Source organism: Haemorhous mexicanus, chromosome 1 (genome assembly GCF_027477595.1).
Source record: "Haemorhous mexicanus isolate bHaeMex1 chromosome 1, bHaeMex1.pri, whole genome shotgun sequence".
Lineage (NCBI taxonomy): Eukaryota > Metazoa > Chordata > Aves > Passeriformes > Fringillidae > Haemorhous > Haemorhous mexicanus.
In genome coordinates, this window is record NC_082341.1 from 27,317,274 (window position 1) to 27,339,855 (window position 22,582).

The window sequence follows — 22,582 nt, forward strand, 5'->3', positions numbered from 1 at the left end:
ATAGCTACTGAAACAGGACAAACCCCCATGATATGGTGTGAAAACTACACAGCAGAACTGGACGTGAAAAGAATTGAGTTTTGGAGAGCACAGAGATTGAATATGAGCAATTATGAAAAAGTGCAAAGTGACTTCTTTTGTTCTTTTTCTTCTTGTGTAAGGACAGTGACAGATTCAGGTTGACCTGAAGTGAACAGATGTCTTTTAGTGAGATCTTGATTGACCCCTTATTTTCTACAGAAGGGTTGTTTTTTCTGATATAAAAGTGGCAAGGAAGAAAAGGTTATTTCTTAAAATTTCATTTATTGGATATTTATCAATTGACAAAATATGTTTTGTAAATTTCCAGGTCAGCTAGGACTAGAGCAACAGACTTGATTGTTACCATAGAATCAGAAAGTATTTTTCTTTTTAAATAGAAAGACTAACTTTTAACAAGAATATGTTTGCTGATGCCTTTCAGATAAAAGAAGAGACTATTTAAAAGGTGGTTATACTTTAGGGATCTGGCTTTTATTGTTAGTCTATCCCAGCATGGAATACTACATTTATTTAAAAAATGACATTAAATGATTTTGTGTTTATATTTATTGTCAGCAATACATCAGTTATGTAAAAATAACCCAGATGAAAATGTAAGACTTGTTACATTTTCCCATCATCTGTATTAACTGAATAAAGCTTAGTGACAATATACACAAATTTGCAGTAGTAGTTGTACGTAAACATTTTGTGCATTAAAAAAGAAATGTACATAATTTAAAAAATAAAAATGCATTACACAATTTACAAAATAACATTAACAAAAAAAAAAAAAGGTAAACATTCCTCAGACAGCTGCCTCCTCCTTCTACAAAATAAATATTCAAGTAAATTATGTTAGGCAAAATAAACTCTTAACGATTTACATAAAGGTAAAAAGACAGATTTCCATTTAATTCAAGGTATATTTTACAGTGATTTACACATAGAGTTTTTAAATTGCTCTCTTCAAATTGTAAGATTGGAAAAAAAACTTCATTACATTTTGGCAGGAGGAAGGGGGTTTCAAAATTGATGCTTTATGCCAAATATAAACAGGCTTGTGCAGTTGTATCAAAGCTTCAAAAAGGAACTGCTCCAGGACTCAAAGCAGACACAGTAAGCTAGAAACTACAGTTTTAAAAAGAAAAATATAAACCACCACATCAACAGGAAAATATCTACTTTGCTATTTTCTGAATGGTTTATTTGATCACTGGAAACATTACTTCCACAAACTAATAATCTACAGTAGTGGCTGCTTTAGGCACTGGATTTGTAGAAGCACTCTGATTTTTAAAGCAAATTGCTTTTCATTCTACATTGATGATTCACATATTATTTACTTCTGTTTCAATGCTAGAGGGCTTAATCACCTTTGCAATACTTAGATTTACATAAAATTTCAGCCTTCTTTACAGCCTAGTTTTTTTTCTTGATAATGAGGGAAGCCACTCTGGCTTCAGATTTCCATGCACTTTGTTCATAGAAAAAATAATAATAAAAACACACTCTAGATTTTAAATGCAGCCCTAGCATGATGCAGATGGGCACCAGATATTCACTGATCAGATATAAAATGTAACACATACTAAAATACTTGCATGGATTGCAAAGGCCAAACAGACTTAAAAAATCCTCCTATCTCTCTGTTTATCCATTTAATGTGGTAAGGAAAAGGAGATGTCATACCTTTAAATTATTAAATGCTTAGGTCTAGGACATCAAATTCTGCAAGGCAAGAACTAGACAACAGCTTCTGCTAAGACCAGCCAGTGTCATAAATAAAGATGACTCATTGCCAATGAAAGAAACCCTGTTCCCTCAATGCCCTCTTGGTTCAAAACTATTCGACAACACAGAATCAGACTATTAAAAAACCAGAAATCATTATTAAAATCTGTCTCCATGTGTATTTATTGTTCTGTAATACTTCATCATTTTTCCATGTTTTTTTTTTTTTGTATCCGACAAAAGAGGAACCAAGCAGGTTTTTGTTGTTTTCTACTCAAGAATGCTGAAAATTAAAATTATCAAGATTTGTATTTTTGCAATGGACCTTTACAAAGTGATGTAAGACTGAATACTCCAGTCCTGAAACACATACAAGAATGAACCACTGCTGTGGCAGGCGGCCATGAAACTTCATCAGCTGCAGCTGGATCAAGATATAAAATGAGAAATTAAGCCTGCACCAAAGATTGTTACCATTGTTCCTCTGCTAATCATTCCCATTTGGAGAATACCTACGCAGTGGGATGAAGGCAATTTTCTTGATGCAGTAACACCACACTGGTAATACGGCAGCTAAGTTAAAGTAGAACCATAATCTCTCTTGAATATCCACAAAATGCTCATTGGTTTCAAGAATTATTCTACATAGAACAAAGGTGTGTGTTTTTAAGAACAGATATTACCCATTGATGTCCATGAGAGTCTTGTCATTGATTTCAGTGGATCTGGGCCAAAGTTTGCAAAGCTAGTTTCATTCAGTGTGCAAAAACTGGTGCTTCTTGAGTAAATAGAGTGATGAGTAGGCAGAAGTGGTTTAGGTTATAAAAAAGACCTGAGAACCCAATATTGAACTTTATGTAACAATTATTTTTGAGAGGTTGCCTGATAAAAGTTTTGTATTGCTTAGTAGTGGCACAGTCACTTGTACGTTCCGGCTGCACACAGAAGCCATTTGAGGAGAACAACCCTTCTCAGGTCATGGAGCACATCCGTAACAGCCATGTCACATGAGTGGCAAGTCAATGAGCTTCATGTTGGAAGCCTAACACTGAAAAGCCATAAGCATGGAAGAGGTTAACAGTGAGTTTTCACACTGCCAGAATTTTTCAAAAAGACATGAGCGTTAAAATGGCAGAACTATTGATCTTATTGTTTACTTGCCAGTACACTCAGGAGTTTAACTGAATAATTAAAAGAGTCTACTGAATTATCCTAATTAGAAAAGACAAAACGTCTCTGAGTATTGCACTGCCAGTAACAGTGAAAGAGCTCTCATTAACAGAAGGAAAGAAAAGTAAAACCATTTTATTTTAGTTGAACAATCAGAACACCTTTTTAGACAAGAAGTATGTCACTCAGGATTACAGGGCAACCACTTTTCTTTTTCTTTTCTTTTTTTTTCTAACAAAGTTAACAAATATAAAAAATCTAGTCATAAACAGCCTTCAAAGTACAATTAGAAACCAGCAGGACAATCTATACCAGTATAGGTAGATGGGGCAAGAAACTAGACACTTGAATGACTGCCATGGTGTAGAGCACAAGTGGCTGCTGTGATGAGGAACGGTGTGTGTACAGCAAACGTCGTAGCTGATTCCATCCCGTCGCAGTCCAAACTGAACACTACTCTCTTCAGGATTCAAGACCTGTCTACTTGACACTCCTTGCACAAGATACATCATTATCCTTTCTGAAAAGAGGCAGTTTCTATGGCAATACTAGTTAAGTGCATATCATGCTGCACTAATATAGTGCAAAAATTTGCCTTACATGTAGCAAAAAAGATGCAGGCAACAGTTTGAGTTAGAGAAAGTAGAAACATATTGTAACATTTACAGCAGGTATTTTTTCCAGACACCAACCACTAGAAAATAGTGAATCTGAGAATGCCTCTTCTCTGGATGTACACATGAGGCCTTTATAATTTGGAGTGGTAACAGGACAGAATTTTGCAAGTGAGTCATTGCCCTCTGAAACGCAGGTTAACACAAGTTATCATCAACTGGCAAACTGTTGAACTTGCTCAGTGGGTGAATCCCGGTTAAAAGTTAATATTGTACTAAGCACTAAAATGCTCTTCATCACATATATAATCTGATAGAATAATACATATGCTTCAACCGAGTATATTTGTTATGTTTGAATACAAAGAGTCATAGCTTGGTACAAACTCCTCATGCGTACTGATTATACTTGGTTAATGATGCAGGGGCTTCCAAGTGTTAATACTATGTCAGATACAGTATTCTGGAGGCAGAAGTGGTGTTCAGTTCTAAGACTGAGGAAACACCACAAATCTCCAACTGCAGTGTCTATTAACGTGATTCTGCCTGATTTCTCGGTGCTGATGGTCTAAAGTAAAGCAATAATACCTTGAATATCAGTAGGCATTATGAAATCCATCCTTCTTTATCTATGGTGCAGTTACAAAAAAGAAAAATTCAAAACACTTAATCCACTCCATAGAAAATCCCTGTGGCTTTGGACACCTTCTGATTTCATTCCTATAGTTTAGACTCCATTTGTCACCATGAGAAGTTGTAGTTTACATGTCTGCATCTCCATCATAAGCCAAGGTTAAAGGTTTCAGTCGGTTGTTCTGCCTTCTCTGGGGCTTCTTTGGCTTTTTGCTGAAACAATAAGATAATTTGTAAATAGAACAAGCAACTAATAACATACAAAAACGTATTTCAGTCTTAAATGAAAGATGAGCACGCTGACAATGCCTTCAATTGTTTGTTTATAAAAGCTATATGCCGAAAACCTTCACTGGGATCACTAATTATCCCTTTATCAACCCAAACCAATAGCTAATTCAAAACTCAGTTGTTCAGAAACAACCTGTTATGATGGTTATGTGACTTGATGAAATCCTTGGCAGGTACTCTTGCAACATCACCCAGTTTTCAGAAGAATCCAGAGCCTGCCATGCAACATTTGGTCATGTATCAAAGCTGCAATCAGGTTCTTTTAAATTACAAGACTCAAATATTAAACTGCTCTCGACACATCAAGAATTTCCACAGGAAAGATCCATCTTTTGATTGGTTTTATCTCACTATACTTGCTGGAATGCTTACAATCAATTCTAGAGGTTTTAATCAAACCAGTCATTAATAGCAGAGGTATGGTTGTTTGGCATGATATTCCTTGTCTAGCCTTGAATTAGATTTCAATCCAGCAGTATTTCCAATCCATTTGATAAAGTTTTTAAAAATTACCAGGCCAAAGAAAAATGAATGTTTATCCATGCTTTAGTGCTAATCTTCTTTTTGAGTGTAATGTAAGCATTTCTTTAAATCAGAAAAGAAAGTGCATTCTCAGTCTTGTCCAAAATCTTATTTCAGCTGTGTCACTTAGCTGCTCAAATCTAAACCTTTTATATGAAACTTTTTGTCACAATGACTTGAAGTAGTCACAGGTTCCAGTCCAAATAATCTGCAGTGTTGTTGAATACTAATGGATTTCCTTTTCCTCAAGTCCCACCCCCTCTAAAAAATCAACCAACTAACCGAAAAAGAAAGACCACAAAGAAAACACAAACAAATCACAACAACAAAACCAAAACAAACCACAAACCAAACAAACAGACCCACAAAAACAAACAATGAATCAAATAAAAAACAGCAACAAAAACACCAAATGAATTTTTATTTTACCTAGACAGAAGTGAGGTTTTGGGAAAAGTTTACTGAATGGCAGACATACCCAGAAGCCCCCCAAACACCTACTAATGCAGGACAGCCTAGAGCCTGATGTGTATGACCACACTTCCCTCACCTTTCACCTGTACTGTCATCTGGATCTGAAATTCCAAACAGGACCTAGAAAACTTCAGGGAGTACATTCTCAAAGGGGACTTGTTTAAAAAAGAATTCTTTCATGTATTAAAAAGATGAGAAAGTTTTCAGATTTTTTCTGGTTCTGTATCTCTGTATCTTGTCAGATATAAAATATGATTTGTCTGGTTACTCAATGTCCTTGTTGCTATTTCTCTCAGCATTTTTTGATACAGACACAATAAACTGAGGAAAAATGAGCTGTACACTAAGCTACCCCATATTTGTAAGTTCTTATACCCTCAGAAGAGCATGTGGTGATCCATCACCTAGAGTACAACCAGAATCTGCTAACCTGAGTCTGGACAAAAGGACAAGGCAAATTAAACACTGCAGTTCACAGAAGTGTCTGCAGTTTCTACAGCAGCAGATGTAAACATTTTCATTACAGTCTGTGAGGGGACTGTTTTCTTATAAATAATTAAAGAACTCACCAGGCTAGATAGATCATAGAAACAATAAAGATGAGTAAAACAAATGCACCAGCAGCTACACCATAAACCCAGGTCTTCAGCCTCCCATCTAAAAGGAATGAATGTTAGTCAGTAGTGTTGGAGTTAGTCTAGTTGAATTATTAGTTCTGATATAGCATAGAAATACTTTAATAATCCAAAATAAATGTCTTGACTAGCAATTACAGTTCAATCAGAGTAAATATTGTTAAATAACTGAGCAATGACTTCTCTGTGCTCTGCTTTTCAGTTGGAGTCAGGATAGTTCAAATGGAACTGAGATCTGGGGCAGAGGCAGAAGGTGAGAGACCCAGAAATTCAGTTTTGGGGCCCTCTGGTAGCTAGCAATCCCTCAGTGGGATCACAGGGCAGTACATCAGCCTGGGACTCATTTAGCATCACTTTTTATTCTAGCTCTGGTAAAGCAATCTGCCTTTTATTTTAATTCTTGTTCCTATTTACTTGTATGTTTTTAAATGTCCTTAGCATGCTGTATATCATCCATCCCTTAGCTGCACATAACTTTTACTACTGCACAAAGTAGAAAAATTTTAAAATGTCTTTCCCTACTAAATGCAAGTTTTGTTGCTATAATTAACTTCACCTCACAAAATAAAAATATACAAAAAAAGACAGCCCATGCTCCTAAATAGAACAGCTGTCTGTTGATAAGGACTGTATTGGTGTGCAGCCTGTGCAGTTTGTATTTGGAACATGATGTCCCTGGAGGTTTGGGCATACATACCACTCTCCTTCTTGCCTCAGATGCACCCATGTCTATGAGGAAAATTATGTGGCTTTTTCTGTGGGGTTTTGCTCTGCCCCCAAATGATCATATCAAAACTAAAGGAGTGAATGCTTTTTGACTCACTAGTTTTATCCAATTAGTTTTTCAAATTTCTAAGTGGCTTTTTACAAACATTGTTTTCCAGGGGATTAGCTAGCCTTGTTGCCTCTCTTTGACAATAAAAAAAAATACCCATTATAATTTTTTTTCATATTCAAGTGGTACAAGTTTTATTTCATGAAGTTGTGTGTATTTTCAATGTCAGGAAACATAGCTAAAATTTTTCTGACCAAACGCTTTGTGCTTCTTGTTCTTGTGCTGCAGAACCAAAAGACACCATCAATGCTGTTTTTATTTCCACAATAATATCAACAGAAGTTAGACTAAGATTGGTTACACAGTAGTGCTCTCCATTGCTATGCAGTTAAGCTCAGGCCTTCTGGTCTGCAGCAAGGCAAAGTCTTGCTGTCTTGTGGACAAGTTGTTCAAGACTAATCAATATCAGAACATTTTCCCTTCATTACCTTAATCAACCTAATGAAACAGTTTAACTGATAATAACTGACATAACTGAAATAACTGATCCATTAAAGATTAATGGAACAGTAGATTTGACCTGACAAATCCTATGATACAATAATATCAATGAGAAAAATTCAGACTTCAGTTTTGTCAGGTTCTTTCCTCTCTCCTTGGCTTATTTCCTTTGGTAAATGTAAGAGGCTAAGTTTTTTTTCAGGCTGGCTTCTTTTAAAATACTAACATCTCCTTGAAAAAAAGGCTGGCAATGTCTTGTATACAGATTTATTTGTTTTTGTCAAAGCTAGGAACTCTGTTAATGAGGTCATTCCTACTATGCAACTACTGACCGCTGACTCAGGCTTTCTGAATTCTCTCTGGACAGATTATTTCTAAGTATGCAAGGGAATTGGCATCTCAGATTCATCTTTTTGTGGCAATACCTCTGCCCAGACAACTGAAGAGGACAGTTTTAAGACCTTCTTTTCTGGAACTGCAATGTAATTTGTGGAACAAAATGAAAGATCTGTTTTAGATCTAGACTTAGAAACTGTGAGGAAGAAAAATAAACATGCCAGAGTAAGCCAAAACCTTTCCAATAGATATCCAATCCTGAAATAAAACAATCAAGCCTAAATCTCATCAGGATTGGAAAATGTTCACTTTCTCTCACATTTGCTCATAACTTCACTGCATAAAGTATTAGTTCTATTGAGTACGTTTAAGATTATCTGAACTGAGCTATGTCTCCTTCCCAACTCAAGTTACATAAAATTGGTGAGTTTTCATGAAGTTTCTCAAATGTACCTTGCTCCAAAATCCTCCCTGAACTCACATGAGCATCCCTATTCCAAAACTGCTGAAGGTGACTGTCTGATATTTGCTCATTGCTATCACTGTGCATGCTACAACACACTCTCTGGCATTTTCAGGAGGGGTTAGCTAAAATGAGTAAATGATAACATATTTGGTAAGATGCTGTTTTGTAAAAGAGGACCAGAAAAGTTTGATTTTCTATTTTTTATTTTTGATTAAAGTACTTGGAGCAAAGACCATTTTATTGCAGGTATCAAATATAATATCAAAGTACAAATAACAATAAATACTAGTAGGACTAATGGGATCTAATATAAGTATTTCTAATTTCTAACCCAAACATTATTTAATCTGCATATTAGATATATTTTTATAAATCTCAACTTAAAACACCTTATGGATTATGCATATAAAGATATTACTTTGAATTCTGCAATTAAAAACATCAAAAAACCCTTTAGAAATAAATGACTAATGCACAAGTATATTAGTATATTTAGCCCTATGTGACTTAAGAGACACTTAAGATGATAACCATATTGCCCTCTTTCATATTAATAATATTTTGGACAAGCCACATATCTCCTATGTGAAAGTATTTTGTTAATTATTTTTTTTATCCAAATATTTAGTATTTTAGTAAGACGAAAAATATTTACTGACATTTGATTACATGATGGACTTTATGAAGTATTTTTTATTAAATAACTTATATTTTACATCACTCTTGCATGTTGCTCAGCTCTAAAGAACATGGTCCATCATAAAAGCAAATATTGCTCATAGAGACTTAGAGCAGGCCTATGTTAAATATCAGTGATATGGTTAGCATTTGACTAACATGAATTAGTATAAATATGGATATGTCAGAAAAGCATTAGCATGCCTATACCAATTATTTTCCTACAATTTGTGCTATGTCTGCAAATTTTAAGAAGCCTTTACTATTTGCATTCTTCAGTGCTATCCTTTCATCCCTCTGTCAGAATTATTGGTTAAGATACCCTAATTTATTATACTGGCTTGCACCTTTTCAACAAACTCCCTTCCACAGTCACATTTCAAATAGTTTCTGTGAATTTTAACAGGTAGAATGGCTAAAAGGAAATCTGCAACATAAGATTTCACTAAATACATTGATGGAGTAGTGAGAGGGCTAGGTGCTCACTTATGTCTCTTCCTTTGTTTTCAGTGAGAGTACATGCCTGCCTTTTTAAAGGAACAGCCAAGGGTTTTTGTGGTCTTCCTAGGTATACAAAAATATAAATGCCAGACCTGCAGCAGTACTTAGCACTAAGAACTGCTCATTGCATGACTTCACCTGGCCCAAAAGGCTGCAGAAACCAGGTCCTTCCTCGTCCTGTCTGGTTACTGGAAGGCTGGGTAGGGTTCACAGCTCGACTGGTTTTCACATCTCCCTTTTTGTCCTCCATGGTGGGGATCACCACCACCGGGATGAGAGTGCACTGCTCGAGTGTGCCATCGGAGGACATCACTTCAGTGTATCCGTCTTCACAACTGCATGTCCTAGTCTGCAGGGAACAAGTGTTTTACAACATGCAGCAGGAAAACAAGGTTTTCTGTGAGCTGTAAAGCATAGCAACATGGATGACTGGAAGAGAAGACTGTTTGGATGAGTGCTAGCCAGGAGATTATCTCTTCATATATTTTTATGCAAGTTCAACTTGTATCAACTATTTAACATTTAATTGTAAAGGTAGAAAATTGTGCGAGATGGGTTTTAACAAATTTGTGACTTGTAAAATCACTGAAAATACTTTTTGTTGGCATGCTCTTTGTAATCAAGAGATGTGTGGGAAGGCCTCATGGGGGTGTTCTATGCTCCAATGCAGTAGCACATACCTCACTGCAGTAAGCGTGGGGTTGGCTGCACGGTGGGTTACATGACCTGTCAGCATCTGGTTGGCGCATCACTAAACAGCCCCCTGTAGGACAGAAAATCATATTTTCACATGGTAATACCTCACCACTGATGAAATTACTTGCTGCAGCATATCATGGATGACAATCTTGTTGCTAATTTGAATGTAAGAGTCCTTTTATTCCAGAGTGAAGCACAATCGGAATCAAGGGTTTTCTTATATGTAGAGTAAGGATACAGCAAATGTGTTTAATTCCATGTGCATTTTAGAAAACTAATATTTGGTAATGGAGCCTTTTGTTTTCCACTTTTTTCCTTTGGTGGATTGCCCAAAAAAACAATTTAAAAGCTTTGTTGTACTCAAGGGAACAGATTTGGTTCTCTAGGGCCCTCCTTATGACTCACATATTGAAACTGTGGCCACAATAGAAATAAAATAATCTTTTTTATTTATATCTTTTCCTGTTGAACTGAAAACAAGTTGCTCATCCTGTTTATGAAAGGATGCCTGTTTTCTGCTGCTACTGGGTCACTTTTACACATGCCCTTATGAATCAAGGCTTCATGTTAGTCTGAGATTTTACGAAGGAAGGCAGATTTTTCCGTAAAGCATGTACTGAATATTACAATACTGATGATATTGTGGGTTTCAGTCTTTTCCCTTTTTATACAGACCTAGTTTTCATTTCTACAGCTTTATATATAGTGCAGTTATCGTTATGGACCAGTACACAAAATCAGGATTTCACTATCACTTCAGCCAGAACGACTTTAAAATACATTTAGAATCAGTTTGAATCTACCTGTGTTTCCTTTTAGCTTATGGAAGAGGGATAGGAATCACATTGTTTAAAATTTATACCGCTACAGGAAAACTTATCATGCATCTCCCAAATTAATACCATTTTTATACTGGTGTGATGTGATGATGAAATCCTGATAGCTGAGGTTGGTCACAACCATAGCGGATGAAGTTAGTTGTGGTTATGCAGATCCAAGTGTTAACGGGATGGCTGGTGAAGAACAAAGAAAACCCTGCTGGTTGCCATAAGTTTTCCCCACCCCCAGAAAAGAAAATCATACATCCTAGCATACAAATCACATGCCTGTGGGAATCTAGGTAATAAAATATCAGTCATCCAAGGAAGCAGAAGGAAAGAGTTGCCTCATCGCCCATGGGAAATAACACCTTCAAGTAAAAAAGAACTATTCAGCACAATGATATTATGAAAGTGAGTAAATAGAAAAAGACCTTAAAATACCAACAGAACTCACAATGGTTATTTAATAATGTCTGAATTAAAATACACTATGTTGAATCCAAATGTGCAAGAATAAGGCTGACAAGACACAGTAATCGAGGATAGGGGTTGCTTCTGAATCAAAACAGGTTATCTCAATTTAAATCAATCATATATATGCATCTATCACATCAATGAGCTCATAAATACTGTAGTTTATGCAAAATACTTTCAGAAAATGTACAAATGCAAATTAAAATCTTGTTCACTACTGTATATTTAATGTAGAGAAGTTCCCTCTACATTATATATTAGTACAATAGAATATTTAAGAGCTTTGTTTGAAAACTATCATAAAATCCATGAAAACAATACTTTTGCATTTAACAGAAACATATGAAAAATATAGTTTTGTGTTGCATGAAGCCAAGTGATTGCATGTTCTGGAATATTATGTTAGTCTTCCTTTCAAATCAGAAAGTTATCACAGCTTAAAGCCACATACAAACAAACTTTGAAAAAAAAGTGATACAATATAGGTCCGCGGTTTGTCTGCCTTGGAGGTCTATTTTGAAAAATCTGCCAATAACACAGAGGCAAACTTTTGTCTTTCCTAGATTTTATCACAAGGCTGTATTCAGTCACATTGGAATAAATTATTATTTTCATGTGACAGAAATATGAATATACTCTGATTTTAACATCTCAGAGATATAATCTCCAGGATGCTGTTTACTTCAAATCCTATAGAACCTTTCATAGATAATATCCTATATATAATCTCAATAAGAATTCTCTCTTATAGTTATACTCACCAAAGAAACCTCTTAGCTAAGCAGGAAGAAATCAAGGTGCATGAATAATGCCCTGCTGCAATTCTTGTGAACAAGATGTGTTTTAATACTCCTACATCACCAGGTAAGTTTTGCAAGAGACTTTGAGCTATTATTTCAACACCTTTTAAAAATAACACAAATATTTCATTTCTACTGTTACAACAGACATTAGTGGTGGACTCCACCATGAATAAGTATTGTGGTGGCAGTAAGTAACAGCGCCTCTGCTGTGACTGACCTGACAGCAGCTGGCATTGAGGATATGTTTACAGTCCCTGGGATTCTTTTACTATCACTTGGTCTGACACAAAAATTATTTATATAAATGCATAAAGCTTAGCTTAAATGAATCCCTATTGCCCATATATAAATCCATATATATAGATTAATATGAAGGTTTTCTTCTGAGATCTCAGTCGTTCCTAATTCATTTTTTTTTTTGTGCTTTGGCTTGCACAAAAAGTCACAACATCCCATAGCAGTCCCTTTTATACCCTGATACAGATTTATGGCACTGAAGTAAAGAAATAAACTCATATTAGCACAATAATTAAAATTTTATATTTTGCAGCTTTAAGGAGATATATCATACATAGATGATATTATCAAGCTGTGCAACTTTCTCTGCCTTTGTATAGGCACTGAAATGACCTGTAATACATACAAATTTTATTAGTTGTAAGGCTGAAATTTGAAACCCTACATTTAGAAGTGTAAAGATGTCTGTAGTAAAAAAAACCCCCAAACATATACAATGTAACACATTTCAGGTCCACTATAGTAGGTAATATTTATATTTATTATAAGCATTACATGCTGCATGATTCTAGAAAAGAAACTACATCTTTAATTAGCGAATACATGATTTTGATTCATACCCCAGGAAGGTTTGGGGTTTATTTTTCAGTTTGTTGGGAAAACACATTATCCACCTGTTTTCCAGCCTTTTTTTTTTTGTGTGTGTGTATATAAAACAAGTAGTTACCTGTGACGTTTAAACCATCTGACCTTTGGCACCACACAGTCCGAGAAGATCCCTTCCATGGGCTAGCCATCCACTTGTACTCGTAGCACTGCCCATCTGCACAGAGAATATTCACATTTCAACACCTTTAATGACAAGGTTTGAGACTACCACGGGCAGCAGCCACGCTCATCAGTGACAATACTCATTTTATGGCCACACTCATTATGATCAATGGCTTGTTCAGTTGTTAAGGATGCCCCTTTCTCCTTCATCCAGTGCTGAACCACACACATGGAGCTCCCAGGGTTTCCTGCACTTACTGGACACATGGAGAATAGACCAGATGTGTCTGAGACACTAACTAGGATTATGGGCAAGCCTAATGGAGTAAATGGGTACAAGAAATGTTTCCAATAAACTCATAATGGTTGTGGCCCATCTGTTGTGCAAAACTCATTTAGGGGTCAGGTTCCTTTCCTGGTAACACTGAGCTTCAGCCAGTGCTCCAGTGCTTGGTGAAGTGGCTAGGGCTGCATCTGGCTTCATGTCTCAGCTCTTCTGTGCACATCTCATATGGTCTGGGATGAATCATGGAGCCCTTCTGCACCTTAGCTCTCTATCATAAATACAAAATTCCTTTTTGTCAGATCTGGCCTCTGAATGGCCAAGTTGGTACAGGAAACTACTTTACTTGGACATTCGTTTACTAGCAGTAGTAAGCATGGCTGAGAAATTTTAATGATATTGTCATGCAATTAACAATTCAAAGGGTAGAAAGATACCTAAATCTGGTTATGAATCAAAACTCAGAGATTTCTTTTTGTTAATGCTACTAATCGTATAGGGAAACTCTTCGTCCCATATAAAAAGAACTGTCATTATTAAAGAAGAATAATTCTAGAGGGGTAACGTGATAGTTACCACTTGAAAGTTTTTCTCTTTATGGTTGATCTACGGAAAACAACAATTTAAGTGCATTTTTGTTTATCAAATTTGCATTTGCCTAAAATTGATACCATGGACAGAAAGAAAACAATATCATGGTTGTTCTGTATTTTTTTCTTACAGGAACCAGCCTTACACATATTTTGGTGCTTACCATTGCATGGTCTTGTTTCCAAAGCCTGTTCTGGACAAAGATGTTGATTCTCTAAGTCCTGAATGATCACTGCTCTAGATCGGACTTGTACTCCTCCAAAACCAAGATCCTCACCATTAAAACAGGTTAGCTGGCAAAGGCTCCATTCTGACCACTCTCTCAAGTAACAGTCACCTGTCAAAGAGCAGTTTTATAAGATGAATTATCATTGTGTGTGAAGAGGTTTTTTTACTGAATATGTCTTTAAAAATGTCCCAAGTACAGTTTTTTGATTTTCCTTCTTTTTAGTTCCTTTCATTCCTCTTTTTAAACTTGATTAATAGTATAGAAAAGATACCATTTTGATACTATCGGAATGTCTGTGTTGTAGAAAATATCATAAAGGTTATACAAGGGCCCATTTGTTCCAAAGCAGTTTTAGTTTCTTGCAGCATTCCCATGAGATCACCCTCATTATGAATCTCTTTGCAATGCTCTACCCAATGTCTAGATTTTTGTACATTTTAAGATATTGTGCATTTTATATCTTATGCTAAATTTACATATTTTTTAAAATTCATCTTTGATCTTAGAAAACATTGTCTAGTATTAAGAAGATTAATTATTGCTTATCTTTCTCTAAAAAGATGTAGAAGCAACTGATGGAAAATCCTTTGCAAAAAAGGGAAATGGGAACATGATTAAAATGACTGTTCTTGCTATTTCATGTTAGGCTAATAGACCTGTAGAATTCTATAGTGTTAAACTGAAAAATAAAACTATACTAATGACACTAATTAGCACAATCAGCTACAGAACATTTAAGGAAGATCTGAGGCACAACACAAAGAAACCATTTTGTTAAAACTGCAGTTGAAAATGGGACTAGACTGTGCACAAACTCATAAATAAACCTCTTAGTTCTCATTATTTCAGAGAGAAAGCCATTAAAAATTCATGCTACCTTGCATTATACTGATGACAGATATAATCAGTACTATGTTGACCAGATGCCTGATTAATGAAGGAATTTTATTTGCCAACCTTAGGAAAGCATGCAAAGAAATGAATAATTGACGAACTGATGTATACATAATAGGAAAACAAGTAGTGATTTTTGGAAACATTAGCTGGAGTGTATCATTAGCACATCCCCACAGAGCAGTTACTCTTGCTGGCTAAATGTGAGATTGTTGAAGAACAGGTCCCTGCTCAGCAAAATTTTTAAAGCAATCAGTAAGCAGCTATATTTTTTTATAAAATTCACTAATATGAAAATATCACTACAGTCTCTGTATTCTTCCAGTTTCCATTTAAGAAGTAAAAATACATTAAAATTATGCAATTGGAATGCTATGTACAAAGCAGTGATGGAAATCTCTCAATTTTTTATTAATTTTTATTTATTGAGACAACTTTACCTTCAGTCCAATCTGAAATGAACTGGGAAAAAACTCTGGGAAAGAGGAGAGTTTCAAGAGAATGAAAATAGAGTACTGGTATGAAATGATAGCTACATCAGAACTGAAGGAGTTTATCACCTCTTCTGAAGATTCATCATTAATGGCAACTAAACAACAGCAATATACTTCAAATTCTACAAGTAAGTGTTTGGAATTAACTGGAGTGTTTTTAATGCAAATTAAACAGCTCTTATATGCTCTTAATCCTTCTCAGTATGAGCATCATGGGCCTGATCATTCAAAACAGCTCCTTTAGATTCAAAGGCAATGATAGAGCAGGCCATATCCAGAGAGCTTAACAACTAGAGACACTCAAGTTTTCTCAGAGGTCAAAACTTTAGTTTCATTTGGAATGAAACTTCTAAAGAAAAAAATAAGATCTCTTAGCTTATCTTCCTTAGGCACCTATTAAAAGACATCAAGTTTTTAGTGTCTGGTAAAAGTATTAATAAAGTTGTTACACAGTCTACAGACTTAACACTAATATTTATCTGTAAACCAACACCCTTTCTTATAGAGTTGAATACAGGTTTTATTTCAATGGATTTTGTGAAAAAATATATATGTCTTAGATATAATCTGTGACAGAGAGATCATGTCTTTTATAAATTTAAAATCTAGTATTTTTTCTAATTGACTGATTATCATTAAGCTGCTCCTAAAAAGTAGGTGATTTGTTAGACGAATCCAATCAGTAAAGCAGATGAAAAAGATTTAATTGCCTAGGCCCTAATAGCTATAATGACACCCAAGCAACCTTGAGATGCAACATCTATTTGAACAGCTTTGTTACCTGGACAAGGGAAAGTGCAAGTTTCCTCAAGTATTATCTTCTTGTCACCATCTATAATAGGCTCTATTTCGCCACAGAATTCCTCATCTACTACTTTGCCAACATCTTCAATGGATCCATCATAAACCACACAGGAGATGTTCCTCACTCGTGTTCCCTCTCCACATTGAGCATCCTACAGAAGGAGAACATATCTTGATTAACACTGAACAGAAGAAAGGGCCAAAAGACTAGATCTCAGTTACATGTCGCTCTATCCCCTATTAGTTTTGCTTAACTACTTATTCATTCCAATAAAGAGAAAAAAGAAGACAAAAAGGAGAAGACATGGTTCATTACTTCTGAAACAAAAAAAAACCCCAACCCAAAATTTTTGGTCACTGGTGACTTAAATTACAGAGCTAATTATGCTTTTGAATTGCAACCAGAGCAGTATTGCAGTCAAGTGAAGATCTCTTCTAATATGTGAATATATTTCTGCTGATATTCTTTTACAATTAGCAAAGATGCTGCTTAGGTACCAAAGTTTACATTTATACTCTGAATATCTGAAAGACACTGTTGCATCTCTTGATAAATATGAAATCTAAGGAAAAAACCAAACTTATTTTTTGTGTAAGAGAGGTGGAAGCAAATTGTTTAAAGAGTTACTAAGGAGGTATCCAGGCATATCAGAAATATGCCTCACTGCACACTTTCCACGACTTCTGAGTCCCATATGGCTTTTACCTCTACTTTGCATGTAGACCATTGACCATATTGCCATCGATAACAAGGTTTTACTGGACAGGGCTTGAATTGCTCCATCTGAGAAGGACAAGGTCTCCCATCACCCTGAAATGGCTGATTTATGGTCCTTCTTCTGATCATTTTTCCTGTAACAAAAACCAGCAATATAACTAACAACAAAGTGGCTAGACTGATTTATTCCTCAAGATGGTTCTATTTTGTTGAAAAGTATTGTGTTTGAATAAAGCATTTTTTTTCCAGATTTGAAAAATTGAATTATAAAGCTGATCTGTTGGCTCTTGTCTGTTATGTGGATTCATATTTTCCAAGTCGGACACTTTATATTCTGTCATTTGTTTCTAGTGTAAAAGTGCAGGAGGATGCCTGATTAGGATTGCTGCTGTAACAACAAACAAAAGCAGCAATTTCCTAGTTCAGAAGCCCAAAGAAAAATATTATTTATGAATGTGACAATATGTTTGCACATTTCAGTGGAGACTCCAGCTCCTCATCTGGGGCTTGCTGCTAGAAGAGGCCAGCATGCTGTGTTCTTCCCTCAGTTAACACAGAAACATTTGTCCCACAATTGCCTGATTCCAGCAAACAAGAACTTGCAACTTTCTGCCACTGTCTCTGTGGGAAACATTACATGCAGATTTTGCAGAAAATGGAGGATTCTTCACTCAGGCCCAAAGAAAATTAAAATGCAATAGGCTTATCCAACCATTGTCTCCTCTTCAGCCGTGATATGCTACTCAGCTTCACTGAGATACAGTTTCTATTTCAAATACTTGTATAAACTGAAAGTCTCAGTCTTTAAAACGTGCCAAAGGTATGTACTGACCTGTAAGGCCACATGTTTGAGAGCACTCAGACCAAGCAGACCAGTCAGAGAGCTGACAGTTCACAGGACATTCCACCACGCAGGACATATTCATTTGCCATGTCTTTTCCAAACCAAGCTGAAAGAAAATGTTAAATGGTTAGCACAAAACTCCAGGCCTGTATCATCAGTGCAAGGTAAAAAAGTAAAGTCACTAAGACATTTAAAATTCTCACTTCAAGAGAGTCCTAATGCATAAACTGATCTTTATATACATGCATAAATTCCATTTCAGCAATCATTTTCTAAACTAGAACCTATAAATGGAGGGCTAAATCTCTACACTATTACTTTTTACAACAGGTGAAGGCCAAAATCATTTATGAAGTATTTTGAAAGAGGAATGCAAAAATACTGAACGGCTATTAATAAGTGAATTGAAGTGATACTAGAAGCCAAGTTCAAAACTAGCAAAAGGAGGAGGATGAACATGTACTAGATATTCGAAAGATGTTGCAGATGCTGAAAGTTTACAGGAACTCAAGAGAGACTGAACAAGTTAATGGAAGAGAAATCTGAAGGTTTAAACACACAGAAAACCCATCAGGCAAATGTAGTTCAGCAGCTGAAAACAGGTGGAAGCTATGAAAGGAGTAGGTGGAAACACTTCTTGTATGTCTGTGCTTCTTACTCATACCTTACTAATTCTATTCTATTCTATTCTATTCTATTCTATTCTATTCTATTCTATTCTATTCTATTCTGCTGTCCATACAAAGATATTGACCTGACACTGACAATGATTTTTCCAAAAAATATAGATATTTGCATTTTTTTCTGAAAAACTTTGCAAAAAACCCAGAATTCTCTAACATCCATAAAGTAAAAGTTCCAGTTGCTGGAGGAGTCTGAGAGAAGGGGACAGAGAAATTTATCTCAAGACTCAAGTTTTCCCAAAATTATATTCTGTTCTCTGTTTTTCTCCAGGTATGATTCAGCCTAATGCCCGGCTCTGGGGAAGGAAGAGTTTTATAATCATGCTCAGGACATGGCACAAGAACTACATGCTCCTTTGGTCTGATCCTGGACAGCCATTCCATGTTCTTATAACTCTCCAGATTTTCCCCATCCATGCAAGGAAAGAGATATTCTCACTAACACAAATGAGAATACATGATGCAAGATGAAATGTGACTGATGGCAAAAATATTAGCATAATAACACTTGAATACTGCACAGCTGAGTGAAAAGGGTAGGTCAGGAGGTATCATACATTCATAGGATGTATGATCTAAAGCATGAAAGAAAATCAGTCCTGCCAACATGAACAGATCTACAGAAAGGACTGTCCTCTTCACTGGACCTCACCAGCAGACCTTGATCATCATTGAGACATTTTAGAATCCTAGGCAGCTGTGAATATCTTTAACTAGAAAAAATCTCCACCTAGTTTATGAAAATAAAAAAAAAGCAAACTAGAGATTTCAAAACCTATTAATTTTAATGACTGGAAAAGTTAATGATATAAAACCAGCATTTAAGACCTTAAAAAGGAGATAAACCCACTCTTCTCTACTAAACAAAAGCATGGAGCAATAATTAGGCACAACATTAACATGTCCTCCATAAATAAACTGCAACAAGTACTGAAAATATCTCCTCCTGATAGACTCACCAAGTTTTAAATTTGCATTTGCAGCACCATTTATTGAGACAGATGAGGGTTTAGACCTCTGTTTGCTTTTATGCATCAAAGAATGAGTTCTTGGCTTTTCTCAGTGGTTCAGTATAGCCTTGATTATACAGCTATCACACACAGACAACCTGAAACCTTTGGATAATCTGGAATTTGGATGATTAGGAAGTTAGAGAACCTTCTTTGAAGTCCATATTTAGGTCAAACCTTCTGAGCAAAGGCTTTAAAGTCTGCTGAATTGATTCCTGCCAATTATAGAAACATGACTGCTCTCTTTCAAGACTGGTTTTCTCAGCTGGACTTTAGCAGCTCAAGAGGGAAAAGCCCAAGAAAGATATTAACAGTGAAGAGGAGAAAGCTGAAGGCCAGATTACCCACAGTGACCTCCTATTTGCATGTCTTAGATACTGAAGTGCTTCTTAAATAGATCTGGGGAACGACCGACAGGTTGCAGTTCAATATTATTCACATATTTCCTCCTCGTCCCTCTCCTTCCTTGAACTGATGAATCACAATTCAACAACTCGAAGAGCTTAGAAAATATTTGAAAAAGTGTTCATTAGCTCCCTGACCCTAAAGCTTTTGTTCTGGATGAGCTGTGGTTTCTGACTCAACAACGTCAAGTACTGAAAGCTACCCCTGTGCACTCTGTGCTTCTGGTCACAGAGCCAGGGGTTGCTGCCAGGGGCAACAGGCTGCCACACCAGCATGCTCCTTAAATCCTGTGATCCACAAGAAGTATCTGTACTCATTTATGGGAATGTTTGGCACCAAAGATTAAACTCTGCTGCTGGAGGTTAATCATGTAATCTGACAAGCAGACTACTCACCAATAAACCAGCAAAGTCTGCTTTAATGCAGGCACAGCTGCTGGTTTCTAGGCTTTTCTCATCTTTAATTAATGGTAAATGAATGCAATTAAGTCTATAAAAAGGAATATGAACAGGATCAGCTTGCTTTAGGTGATTTGATTTTTAAATATTCAAAGAAAGGGAAGTCAAGTTCTCGTGATAAGTAGAAACCAAGTAATCCAGTATTACTATGCTTTGAGAATTTGAAGATAACTACACTAACATAACCAGGACTTGGAAATAAGCTCTGGAAATTGTTTTATCTTGGCAGTAATCAGGATGACTGGCTACCTTCTTTAGCTGATCAACTCAAATAAACACAAGATCATATGGACATAAGGATATCAGAACACAGGGGCTCAGATGGAATGTCAGCATTTAACTCTGCTGATGCTCAGACCTGGAGATGGTTATAGAAGAAATTCAGCATGAAGAGTTATTTTATATATGGCTTTATTGCTTTCTTGAACTATATATCATATAGAAACTCACTGCAATAATGAGTCTTAATTTCCTAGGAATCAGTGTAGGTTTATCTATTAGGAGCTCTCTTCTTTGCATATAATAATAAGAAACATAATTCAGTAAATGTACTTACACATAAATTAAGCAAATCTTTACTCATACATCTAGTACCAAATTTTATGATAGGCCAGAGAAAATGAATTAGCTAGGTCATTATACAATTACTTAATATTTCTCCTATTCATCAACTTTTCTAACCACATGCACCTGATTTTGAACTTCACTTAATATTTCTCCACAGCACTTATAATGCAAAAACACAGCAGAAACCCCCACCCTTAATGATCATTAGCAAGAAGTGTATAGTATGTATTCACATTTTGATAATTTCTTGAATACTCTCCTTTCAGGACCTGCAAGGTCACAGAATTGGCTTTCACATCTTTAGAATGAAGGGTCTGTTAAGATCTGAACAGCTTGGCTTTCCTGTTAATCAGGTTAACAGGTTTTACTCCTCAGTTATTGGATCAGCCTTTGACCTTGTTGGACCACTGCTTACACATCCATAATTCAACAAAGAGTCTTAACTGTGTGACCAGGGAGTGGATCAGAGCTTTCTACAAGATGTATCTCAAGATGATCTGTTGATAAATCCAGGACATCACTGCAGTGATGTCTCTTAGTCAGTCATTTACAGCAAGTAGCTCTTGAGATATTATATTCTTGCCCTCATTATTCTTCTGAATAATAAAATTTCATTTCTTAAATGCAGGAAAACTCCAGAGGTTTTCTAAAATGAGATTTCAGTGTAAAATGTAATCAGTTCTAAATGTCGTTTTAAATCTTTGCTTAACAGGAGTAATTTCTTGGTTTTATAGTAGAAGAAATATGTTTTCCCATAAAATCAAATAAATCATATTTCTTTCCATTGAAATATTTATTTGGATGGATATTTTACAGCATGCCTTGGTATTAATTAATCAATATTGCAACCTCTTAGAAACAACAGACATTTCTTTCTCTTTTCTAACACATTAAAACTTTTTAAAGTGCATTAATGCCCTGCCTTATTAACTTTACAGCAACTTGCTGGTATGACTTAGGGTAGTTCCTACTCTGAGTTTTTTCTTGAGACCGAATTTTTGTGGCTGTCTCATTCCTGGAAGTGCTCACAAGGCCAGGTTGGAGGAGACTTTCAGCAAACTGCTAGAGTGAAAGGTGACCCTGCCCACAGAAGGGGCTTTGATCTTTAGGGTGATGATCTTTAAGAACTCTTCCAACCCTAACCATTTTATGATTCTGTGAAATTATTAAATTTTGTTAGAAACCCAAGAACTATGAGGGAAGGAGGAACATGGGACAAAAGTAAGTCTCAGCTGAAACTCTCTGCCTTTGATAAGAACTTGATTCAAGAATCCAGGATGTCAGAGGAGATAGGAGAAGTTTAAGTAGGTCAGATACACCATTACAAAATTATAGTCCAAAAAAAATGATGAGTTTCCTGAGTCCCTCCACTTCTGATGAGACTCTTTTCTATGGGCACATCCTGAGAGCAGCTTGTAGCCAGAAGGGTCCTGCAGAAAAGCTGTT

At 35.8% G+C, this 22,582-nt stretch overlaps 1 protein-coding gene across 1 annotated transcript in view; it reads right to left on the minus strand.

Moving 5' to 3' along the window:
* Window positions 1-287: 287 nt before the first annotated feature.
* The window catches only part of THSD7A (thrombospondin type 1 domain containing 7A), a 266,296-nt gene continuing 244,001 nt past the window's right edge, over window positions 288-22,582 (minus strand). Inside the window, exons 22-30 of the mRNA XM_059843888.1 lie at window positions 18,002-18,119; window positions 17,158-17,303; window positions 16,429-16,603; window positions 14,194-14,367; window positions 13,113-13,208; window positions 10,032-10,114; window positions 9,490-9,700; window positions 6,029-6,116; window positions 288-4,385 (exon numbers count right to left, since the gene is read on the minus strand). Coding sequence (XP_059699871.1) covers window positions 4,301-4,385; window positions 6,029-6,116; window positions 9,490-9,700; window positions 10,032-10,114; window positions 13,113-13,208; window positions 14,194-14,367; window positions 16,429-16,603; window positions 17,158-17,303; window positions 18,002-18,119 — 1,176 coding nt within the window. The 3' untranslated portion in view covers window positions 288-4,300. The remainder of the gene's footprint in view (window positions 4,386-6,028; window positions 6,117-9,489; window positions 9,701-10,031; window positions 10,115-13,112; window positions 13,209-14,193; window positions 14,368-16,428; window positions 16,604-17,157; window positions 17,304-18,001; window positions 18,120-22,582) is intronic.